The sequence below is a fragment of the Dama dama genome, chromosome 28, assembly GCF_033118175.1.
Source record: "Dama dama isolate Ldn47 chromosome 28, ASM3311817v1, whole genome shotgun sequence".
In the NCBI taxonomy this organism is placed as follows: Eukaryota; Metazoa; Chordata; class Mammalia; order Artiodactyla; family Cervidae; genus Dama; species Dama dama.
Window position 1 is genome coordinate 21,339,702 of NC_083708.1, and position 11,293 is coordinate 21,350,994.

The 11,293-nt window shown below is 43.5% G+C and overlaps 1 protein-coding gene across 2 annotated transcripts; it reads right to left on the reverse strand.

Moving 5' to 3' along the window:
- Positions 1-3,809: 3,809 nt before the first annotated feature.
- TENT5A (terminal nucleotidyltransferase 5A) lies at positions 3,810-10,749 on the reverse strand. 2 transcript variants are annotated; one of them, XM_061131952.1, is made up of 3 exons: positions 10,592-10,749; positions 9,742-10,306; positions 3,810-8,609 (listed from the first exon to the last, which is right to left on the reverse strand). In XM_061131952.1, the coding sequence occupies exons 2-3, from the start codon at positions 10,267-10,269 to the stop codon at positions 7,833-7,835; spliced, it is 1,305 nt and encodes a 434-aa protein (XP_060987935.1). In that variant the 5' UTR covers positions 10,270-10,306; positions 10,592-10,749; the 3' UTR covers positions 3,810-7,832. The 2 variants fall into 2 exon arrangements, with proteins under 2 accessions (XP_060987935.1, XP_060987934.1); XM_061131951.1 differs by having other exon boundaries at positions 10,536-10,724.
- Between the last annotated feature and the right edge of the window lie 544 nt (positions 10,750-11,293).

The following is an 11,293-nucleotide window of genomic DNA, read 5'->3' on the forward strand; positions in this document are numbered from 1 at the left end:
CTAGGAAACGTTTTTAGCCTAATTTTGTAATCCAATGTAGGTTTTAGACTTGCCTGTTAAAATACGGGACTCCCAATTCAATTTGCATCTCAGATAAATACAGATAATTTTTAGTATAAGTATGTCCAAAATATTGCATGGGACAAACTTACACTTTTAAAACAATCATGGCATCTCGGAATTTCAAATTTAACTGGGCATCGTGTATTTTTATTTCCAAATCTGGCAACTCTAACTCAGACTTTAGGCCTTGAACTTGATTGAATTTGTTTCTCTTCTCTGACAATTGGACTCTAAAATGCAGATATTTTAATACTTCTTTACATTCCCTATTAAAATCAAGAACATATGAAGCGTGATCATCTTTACCTTATTTGAAGAGATCTATAGGAAGATACTCCAGACCGTATGCAATTCAGAACTAGTGCATAGGATGGCGATATCCATAGTGCCTAGTGTAGCTCCTTATGGTGAATTTTGCTAGAAGAAGAAAAAAAAAGAAAGAATAGGGTTTCAGCCGTTTTCTAATGACATGGCCAGATGATGCCACAAAATCTTGGCATTACTGATAAGTACACACTGTGCTGGAAAATCAATAGTTTCTGAAGGGGATTCTGAAGGGAACTTTCCATTATGGAGGTTAGAAATAACTTAGCCCCACACTCATAAATTCCTGCCGTTGGGGCGCTCCATGTCCCTCGGCAGAAAGCTCGGGCCTCGTCCTAACTCCATAAACTGCAACGCTAGAATGGCTGCTTTCAAAAATTACTAAGGGCATCTATTTTTGAAAACAGCATTTTTCAACGATTTTTAATGCCAGTGATTGAGCTGAGAAAGTAAATATAAGAGCAGCTGTCCCTTCACTTTAAGAAAACCTGATCTGCTGAAAAAGCTTAGGTAAGCAGGTAAATGGTGAAAGTGGTTACTTATACTAAATAATAATTCATTTCAACACTCCACCAACTATTAGCATCCCCTAGCATTTAGAAAAAGTCATTTACTCCCTTGTAAAGAGCTCCTAAACAACTTCCCCGGGTTTTCTGTATATTAGGGTGATGAAATTTTCGTCCCCTGCTCCATAATTTAGTCTCCATATTTAAAAACATCTACATGATGGTTTGTAGTTACAGTTAGTGTCCCCTTGCCTTAATGCTCTAAGGTAATATGAACTCTCCCTGCTGTTCTACAGAAAAAGACTTGCCTATAATTCAACTCTCTTCAATCCACTCCCTTTTCTCCAAAACTTGTAGATAAAATTTTTCTGATGTGTGTGAATAAAACACATCATTTTATTTCCATTCCTTCATATGCTCTCCTAACACTTAAGTATGGTAAACATTAAAAAATTAAACTCACTATGCATTACTGTTTCTACAAATAGATTCACTTCCCTAGAAATAGCAAAGAAGGATCAGTCTTCATTTTTCAGTAAACACTTTATTTGAGAATAGTTTTATGTTTAAAGAAAAATCGCGAACAGAGTACAGAGAATTTCCACATACCCTACATCCACTTTCCCCACCAGTAATGTCCTACATTAGCATGGGACATTTGTCATAACTAATGAACTGAGATGGAAATATTATTTCAATAACACAGCACTTTATTCAGACTCCCTGAGATTTTAACCTCACGTCATTTTCTTTCCCAGATCCCATCCAAGATACCAGAAGACATTCAGTTGTCATGTCTCCTTAGGCTCCTCTTCCCTGTAGCAGTTTTCAGATTTTGTTTTAATGATTTAAGGAATACTAGTCTGATACTTCATAGCATGCCCCTCAATTCAAATTTGTCTTTTTCTCATCTCATAATTAGACATTACGGCTTTGGAGAGGAAGATTGCGGAGGTAAAGTGCCATTTTCACCACCTCATAACCAAAAGTGCTTGTTATCTTCATGATTTATCACTGATGATGGGGACCATAACCGCCTGGCTTAGACGGTCCGTCAGGTCTCTCCACTGGTGTAAGCACTCTTTATTCACTTTTTCCATACAATGCACTTTAGAAAGAAGTCATCACACCCAGTTCATGCTTAAGAGGTGAGGAGTTAAGCTCTGCCTCCTGGAGTAAGCAGTATCTACACGGATTATTTGGAATTCTGTATGGGAAAGTTATTTTTTTGCTTCCATTTATTTATGTAACCATCTATTTCTATCCATGTGGACTCACAGACATTTTATATTTTAGGTTATAATCCAACACTACTTGGTTTTTTTTTTTGCTCAAATTGTTCCAGTTATGGCCACTGGAGTTCTCTCAGGTGACCCCTGTGTCCTTTTGACATACCCTTCATCCCTGTTTTTTGTTGTTGCTGTTTTTCCTTTTTTAGCACACCTTATCTTTCTGAAACAAGATGTTCCAGGTTCCTCTGAAGTATTCCTTGCCCCAGCCCTTGATCCAGCCATTTGTCAAAGAAGACCTGGTTCCTTTTTCAGGAGCATAGCATTATAAATGAAGACCTGGGTGTTGCTGGGTGAAAGCCATTGTCATTTTAAATCATTTTTCCTTCCCCCCTCCCACTTGACTGTATTTGCTATTAGACTGCAGGACATTCATATTATTTTAAACTTAGTTCTAAGAAGGAAATTACGGCTTAATTTCTGAGGTATTTAATGATTTTAACAGTTCATATTCTACTTAATATTCTAAAACTAGGGTTTTGATTTCTTTGTTTTTGCTTTCTGGGTATTAATTTTTTGTCTTTTGTTTTTCTTCTTAAAGAAACTATGGTACAGAAGTTAAGATTATTCCCAAGGAAAGGAAGAGTGGGTTACTTCTCTCCAGGTTTAGCTAGGTGCAGTCTGGTAGTTCAACTAGAAATAGTAGGGTATACATAAGGCTACCCTTTAAGTAGGAGCTTAATATACACTGTCCTTATTCAACCCTTGCTTAAAAAGGAGGCTTGTGATGACCACAGACATGCAAGGGATGGTTGTAAAAAAAAATGAAGAGGTTGCAACAAAGGAAGAAGAGAATGCCACACAAATACCACCACCAAAGCAAATAACCACCTTGTATTTTTATAATGTGTATGTGAGGGAAACTGGCTTTGAATACCAGGAATGGCTCTTCCTCAGATACAGTGTCAAGCATGCATTCTGTCCAACATCAGAACTTTCAATGGTTTCATAAACCACAAGGATGTCCTATAATAGCTGAGGCTTACCAAACTCTCATGCTACCAGTAGTGAGAAAGTCTCCAAAAAACACAAAGAAAAAAATAATAATAAATGGCTGCTCCCTGGCAATCTGAACAGGTGAGATTACATGAAATGCTTGTCAAAGAGCAACGTCTTTGCACTCGGCACATGCACACAAACAAAGCACAATTTAGATCCTGTGATCACTCTTCCTTCTGATTAGTGACTTTCAAAAGGCCCTCCCTTCCTCCCAAGGTGAACACTCTGAGTAACACTATAGAGCCTTAGATGATACACATAAAACCGGTGATGACCTCATCACAGCACTTGGCCTACTCCCTAGAACCAAACCCACTCAGGGCTACAGCAGCCCTGCAGTCCAGAGTCAGGAGCCACTACTGATCCTGAAAGACAGCTCTGCCTGGGGCACTTAACACAGCTAAGCTCATAACCAGATTCAAAACTCATTATCTAGATTCTAATGGAGCCCACTGAGCCAGTCAAGAGTTGGGCTGGCTGTAAGCTGGGCATTTTAGTGACTTTACTCCAATCAGAAGTTGATAAAGGTGGGTCTTCTCCAAACACTGCCCCATCTTTTCTCATGGACACGGCTGGACTCAGAGGATACAGTCTTTAGCCAGCATAGACACGGAAGACAACACACAAATCAATAGAAAAAAATAACTTCTTTTTATTTACAAAAAAAAAATCCAAATATTGGATGCTGTAAACAAAATTCACAATCTGTTCCCTCTAGCGTTGATTCAAACATGTCAGTTTTTAAAGAGTCCATTCTCCATCAACTCCTTTTCTGCCTGTGACACAGTCTAAAATGAAAGTATTCCAAAAGAGTGACCCCAGAAGCAGCTTGCTGCAAACAGGACGTCTCGGAGCAGGCGATGGTTGTAGAGAGGTCGAAGAGAGAGACAGCCAGTGGGCAGAGACTCCTCCATTCTGCAAGGATTTGCAGCCAGTCTCACCAAGTTACTTGCCATCTTCCAACTCTGTACTTTGACCATGTACTTTGTTAGCAAGCCATTATTATGACAAAATATTACATAGAGATTCTTTCTTAGCACTAAAAAGGCTATGCTATGAGAGATCATAAAGAAAGATTATATTCAAATAGGTGCTATATATGAAATTACTTTTTTTGGCTTTTTGGCATCATCTAACACATGTTGTCTTCAAACAACAAAAAAAGCTTATTTCTGAACTGCTGACAGCTTTTAACATAATACATTTCATTTACAAAATAGCTCACAATATTTATTTGACAAGCATTGCACTGAAAACAACTTTACACGCAGTAAGGCAACCTACAATAAGCAAACAGAAAGGGGTGGCAAAAATGAACAGTATGTTCACTTTTCTTGGCGTTTCCTCCTTGGCTTGGCTTACAGACCTTCTTCCATCCTTGCAATGCTGGAGCCTGGTTAAAACAGTCCACCCAATACCAAGAGTGAGCAAATATTTGATCCTGTTTCTGGAAAGGAAAAGTCCATCTTGATGTAGGACATCTTGAGGCAATGAGACTTTACTGCAAATAAAGTCAACTTGTTAAAAGGGCACTGTCATGGGTGAAGTGCTCCCTGATGTGCCAGGCTGGACAGGTGAGAAGAGCCTCCAGCAGAGGGAAAAAAAAAAAAACTTCCTGCTTTAAAGTAACAGCACACTTGGCCAGATAAACACAAAGGTAAGCAAATCACAGACACTAATCAGGAGTTGAGAGCTGTCTTTTCTTCTGACCTATGACACACGGCTCTCTCCCACCAGACATTCAAATGTTTAGGCCACACATCCACAAAGATAGACATATATTCCACTGTTTGTTCAACTACATATGCACAAGACTATAGTACATACAAAAGGGAAATAAATTATATCAATCAAAGTAAATGCCGAAGGTTGTCTTGAGTACAGCCTGTTACTAACTGAATGCCAGGTGCTGGCATTTCCGACTATGCTACCAGCCCCGGAGTAAGCAAGAAAAGAACATAAATATCTGAGAAAACAAATGAAAAGTGTATTTTTCAAAGAAGGCCCCTCCATACAAGAATCTGTGGCATAAAATAACAGCGGATCGTTACTCTGGCAGAGCCGGAGACCTCCAGATTCTTCGTGAAATAGTGGATGACTCATCCGTCAAGAGTTAGGATGAGAAGGAAGAAGGCAGATGCCCAGCCGCTCCTCCTCCATTCCTGAGTGTTCCCTTAGCTTTAATCTTAGGGAATGTCCAAACAGGTAAGGAGAATGGAGCTCTGGGTTTCTGATGGTTAAGTATCAGGCTTAATCTGCAAATGGAACATTTCCTGGGAATTCGCAATGAATATCTCAAAACCCAGGGCTGGCGTGAGCGAGTCGGAGCCAACATGGGAGAAGAAAAAGTTCCCTAGGAAACAGCGAGTGGCAGTGCAGTAGCTGTTACAGCTGGGACAGAGTTCACAGGGAGGCTGCTACAGCAAACCCATCGAGTTCAGGTGAAGGCTTCCAAGAAAGATGCGCAAGAAAGGTAGTTGGATGGATTAAACTAACAATGAGCAACTGAGGGATGCCCGGATAACAAACAGATTACACTGCCAATAGGATGATGCTGTTTTCTTCCCCAATCCCTCTCTAATGGATGACGACAATCAGCTGATTCTTCAGAGGGCTGCACATAGTAAGCAGTCATCCACTAGGGTTGGTAAGGGATGATGTGGCTGCCTCACAAGACAAGAGGGAAGGTTTTTGGATGTTAGTTTTGTTTTCAACAGATGCATTTTCAGAGACCAGTGTCCAAAGAAATTAAAGGCTGGGAGAAGGGATGGGTTCAAGATTAGCTGTCACTGAACTGAAACAGTAATGCCAGTTCATTTCACAAAGGTGTAACTGGTCTCTTGAGACAGAAAATAAAGTTGGATCTGATTTGATGCAAAGTGAGTGAATTTGAAGTACAGTACTAAATATTTAAATGCAGTGTGACAACCAGATCGAAGATGTTTCATGTTGGCATGAATTTATAAAATCTTATATATAATATATATCTCATATATAAATTTTAAGCAATTGTGCAAATACTCTTTAAAAAGGGTCATTTCACATTTACTAAACTCTAGTGGTCCTGGAATGCATAATACACTCATTTAAAAATTCATTTAAATATTAATAAGTAGTGTTCAGATCACCAGAAATTCTTTTGAGCAGTCAGGGATTTAAACAGACTATCACTGATCCATGATCCACTGGACTATACACCATGGAGGTATGCAAGTATTACAAAAACTAAAAGGGTTCAAACTGTCAAAATGGCAGTTCAGTATAAAAAAAAGAGTGCTCTGCCAAACAAATATTCTCCCATTTGTGGAATTCTATGGCTCACAAAATAAAAAGAAAAAAACTCACTAAAAAGGTATAATCTCTGCTCAATCTATCAAATATATTAATCGTTTTCCTCCTTCATTCACTTTAAGATTTTTAGATGTGGGATTTAATTCATCACTGCAATATGCCCACGTCTCAGCTCATCCTGTTGAAAACATAAAAGCACACAGTATTTAAACATTTCCTATTTGCTACATTATTCTAGACCATAGTCAATGAACTGTGTGTATATACACATATCACAAATATGTATATATATACACAAAATATACACACACATACACATGTACCTAGGATAACATCACACCAACAAGGTTAAATTTATACAAGTATTTGTCAAGAAAAAAATAGGGCATCTCCTCCACCATTCACAAGCTTATGTGTTGTTTTATTTTCTTCTTGAGTCCCTGATAAAATAAAAGTCATTAAACCATAAAATTTTTCCACTTCAAATTTTCAGAAGGCAACAGGCACTTTGATGTATATTGGTGTGTAACAAATATAGTAACTCTATATATTCTACTATCTCTCTTCTACTTGGGTATTTTTATCTGGTAAATCTTTGGTCCTTGAGCATACTTTCTTTGCTACAGCTGTTTTTGCTTGCATTTTCACATTTTAAAAAATGTGAGCTATGCACGCAGCTGGAAATAATGGATTGTGTCATCATAAGTTCTGCAGTTTGTTATGAGAACTGCACCAACCTACTACTGTTCATTTGGAGCAAGCCATTTCTATTAGCGCAGTGGGAGAGTTCCACAGATAGTATTCGCTATAAGCCTCAGCAATCCCAATGTTGGTATACCCCTTATTCCTGTACCATTGTTACTATCTGAACTCCTGAATTGATAATTAAGTTGGAGGGAGACCTTTTTTGAATCTCCGTATATTCCCTTTTGTGAATTCCATCTTATAAGAAACTATCCACTTGTCTTTTTTTCGTACGGCAAAGCTATGGGAGCAAGTACTGCAAACCCATATTGTCATCAAGCTTTTTTTTTCCTCTGTCTCTTGTTATTTTAGGAGAACCTGGTTGCTTTTAATGACAGGTCTCTTTTGTTTCAGGAAAGAATCCAATTGGTGGGAGAATCAGGTGGGAGGGTTGTTGGTGGTGGGTGGGTTATTTCGAGATCGTGCCCCCATACCTATGAAAAGATCCACAAAGCTTTGCCAAGTTTAAAACCAGGAGCAGATCATCATTGCACAAAACATATCCCTAATCAGGGCTGGGTCATTCAGTCTTTTTCTTTTTATTTTTCTTTTCTCTTTTTTTTTTTCCCCTATTTTGTCTGAAATGGCTTCCCCACAGGACATTCTCAAATGATTCTTAATTGCAGGGTAGCCAAGTGGAGTATGTCTGTTGCTGGCATGTGAACACTGGCTGGACCTGTGCAATATAGTAATTGCTAAAGTTGGCATCTGCTACATAGGGAGCCGGCTGGTAATAGCAAGTGACATTGGCCACGTTAGGGATGACATTCTGGTCAGCTAGCACCCGGATAGCCAGCATTGTGATCAGGTTTAAAGTCTGTCTTCTTTCATGTCCCATCAGACACACGGTACTCTCATTCACCACTCCATGAAGGGTCATGAGATAGTCATACTTGCGGTCTTCCAAGCCCACGAAGTGGTTCTGCAAATAGGACTCCAGTTTTCTCTGCTGCTCTCCAATGTCTGAGAAGTCGATGAAAAACCTGGAACACATATACCTCTGAAGGGTCTTGATCTCATCAGAGGCGGGCCTAAAGCCCCTCACTAAGAGGTTGCAGTACTTTAGCAGGCCTCCCCCTCTGATTTCCTCTGGGTTCCGCGTGGCAATGATCTTGTTACAAAGGTGATCAAAGGCTTCATGGAAATCGCCATAGACGCTCTCCCCAATTATTGTGGGGTGAAACGTTTCAGTCATCGGGTTCTCTGAACATTCGTAAAAGAGGAGAAGAGAGTCTAATTTGATTTGAAAAGAATCTACACTAAATTCAAACTGCCTCCGGAGGGAATCCACAAATTTCAGTTCCACATTTTTGCCACTGTTGTTTGACAGGGATATAAGACTCCATCGGTCAGAGTCATTGCACACTTTAACCATTTTCTGCACATAAGCTTCCTACAATTTAAAAGACAAAACAAGAAGATGAGCAAACCTAGAAAAAAATAATAAATACATCCTCGTCACAGCTGAGAATCATTTTGCTCCTTCCCTTTTGTTTTGTCAAGTTTCAGCAAAACACTACCTACAGGTTTAAACATTAAACAGTGTTCTGAAAACAACAACCAAAAAATACATTTAACGAGTGGTTCTGCTGTCTGGGAAAGAGACTAGAAGTAATAGTTTGAGGCTTTTGGCAGACATAGCACAGTACTAAGCGGTTCTGTTGTCATGTCTGACTTTTGAAATGTTATTTTCTGAGAATGTTCTTATAGGTACAAGATTCACACAATATAGCCACAATATTCAAAACACAGAAGGGCCTACAGTGAAAAGTCAGTCTGCCTCTCATCCTGCCCCTAGTCACCTAGTTTCCCCTCCACCCCCCAGGCAACTGATAGGACCAGTATCTTATGGATTCCCGCTGGGATTCTGCAGCTAAAATCAAATATGAACTAAATTAAGACATTCTGGGAGGCTGGTTCCTCGGATCATTTTAACTAATTGCATAAAACGCGCTTTGCGCCAAAGTGGGGAGGAGGGGACGCATTATATCCCGAACCCAAGAACCAACCCGGAGAAGAGCTTTATTTATTCTTAATGCCTGCAGTCAGCAAAAAGCAGCTACAAAATCTAGTCACATTTTCCAATACAATAATAAGCCCATTGACTCGCCTCTGCTGCAGGCTGCTCTTTTTCCCAGAGACTCAATCATCCAATGACTCAAAAAAAAAAAAAAAAAAAAAAAAAAAGGACAACATTTCACTCTTCTACTTATCAGAATGTACGAATGTACTCCGGACACGTCTCAAGCAAGGAAAGCCAAGAGTTAAAAAATAAGGAGAAGGAAGAGAGGGCAGGGCAGATGAGGAAGCAGAAGGCGCGGGGCGCTGAAGCAGCAAGTCAACGAAAACATTCAGACACAAGTCCACGCACCTTCGTGAACTCAGGAAAAAAAAAAAAATAATAACTCAAACGCAAAATCAGCCAGGGCGCGCACACGGGTCCGGGTGGCAGCACTCGCGCCCGGCCCACCGCGGGGGCCCCAGGCTCCTCTGGGGTGGGGGGGTGGGGGGATGGTGTGCTTTACCTTGAGCGTGAGTGGTGTGATCTTCTCCTTGTTCACCCCTTCGGGTAAGAAGTCCAACAGGCAGTCCAGCACGACGTCCTTCACAGTCTGAAACTCCTCTTCCCCGCGCAGGTCGGCGCAGAAGATGAGGTCCAGGTCTTTGTAACCCAGGCCGCTGTCCTGGTGCAGGACGTGGCTGGCGGCCGAGCCGTTGAGGCGCACGTCGCGGACGCCAATGCGCTTCTCGGCCAGCCGCCGCCGCACCACTTTCACGATCAGGCTGGGCTGCAGCTCGAGCGTGGGGAAGTTGCCGCGCCCGTGGATTGGGATGGTCTCGCTCAGGATGCCATCCAGCCGCTGCACTTGCTCCCAGTTCAGCACGTTGCAGTGCGCCGTGGGGCTTTCGCAGTATTCCAAGCAATGCCCGGCGAACCCGCCGCCGCCGCCGCCGCCGCAGTCGCCGCCGCTCAGATCGCCGCCCAGGGGGATGTAGGGGCCGCCGGCCAGCTCGTCCTCGGCCATGGCAAAGTACCCTTCGCCTTCCGCCATGAAGTGCCCGCCGAACGCCACTTGGCCCTGGTCGGTCCTAAGAGAGAACGGGGGGTGGGGGGGGAGGAGTGGGAAAAGGAGCGCGCTGAGGACGCTGAGGAGCGGCCGGGCGGACAGGGGGGGCCCCGCGGAGGCAAGAACGCGCCCCGCTTCCCCGCTTGAATCCCCCCCGCCTCGCCTTGGGGGGCACCCCGGAGACGCTCCCTCCCCAGGCCCCCGCGGTCCCCCAGCCGCGCGCGCCGCGCCCCACAAGAGCAGCCCCGCACCAAAAGTATCTCTGATGCATCTGGAAAAGCGCAAGCGGGAGTCCCGTCTGTGTCACCTGGAGGCGGCCGCCCCTTCTAGGAGCGCGGCGAGCGAGGAACTGCGAGGCGACAACTCTTCGGGAGCAGCGAGTGCGCTCCCTGCCGCGGCGAGCGACTCGAGTCCTTCCTAGACCCCCGCCGCCCGCGCCGGCCACTCCCGCCCCTCGCCCCCGCCCGCGCCGCCTGAGTCGCGGTGGTCCCGGAGGTGGCGGCTCCTGCTGCCGCCGCCGCCGCCGCCGCACACGTTCCTGTCTCTGGAGCTTTAGCAGTTGTGCGGGAGAAACGGCCTCAGTACTTTTTTTATACGAGGTCCTCTGGGCGCTTCCGGGGCCCGGCGCCGCACGAATCGCCACACCCTCCTCATCTGCATAGGGCGCCGCCCCCGCCCGCCCCGCGGCCAGAGCCCCGCGGAGCTGAAGGGCTGCGGCGACCGGTCCCGGAGCGCGAGGCCGGAGGCGGGTGTGAGTGTGCACTCATGTGCATGTACGTATATTTGACGTATGGATTCCCCCCCCCCACCCCCGACACACACACACACACACACACACACACACACACACACACACACTCTCTTTTTATTTTTTTTTTCCCCCTCCAACGAAGAAACATTTCCGATGCCTCAAGAGTTCTAAGTCGCCCGCACAACCGGAGCCCGGCGAAATTCGCGCAACTGCAGAAACTTCCCAAAACGTAAAATTGTCGCCTTTTCTGGCGCGTCA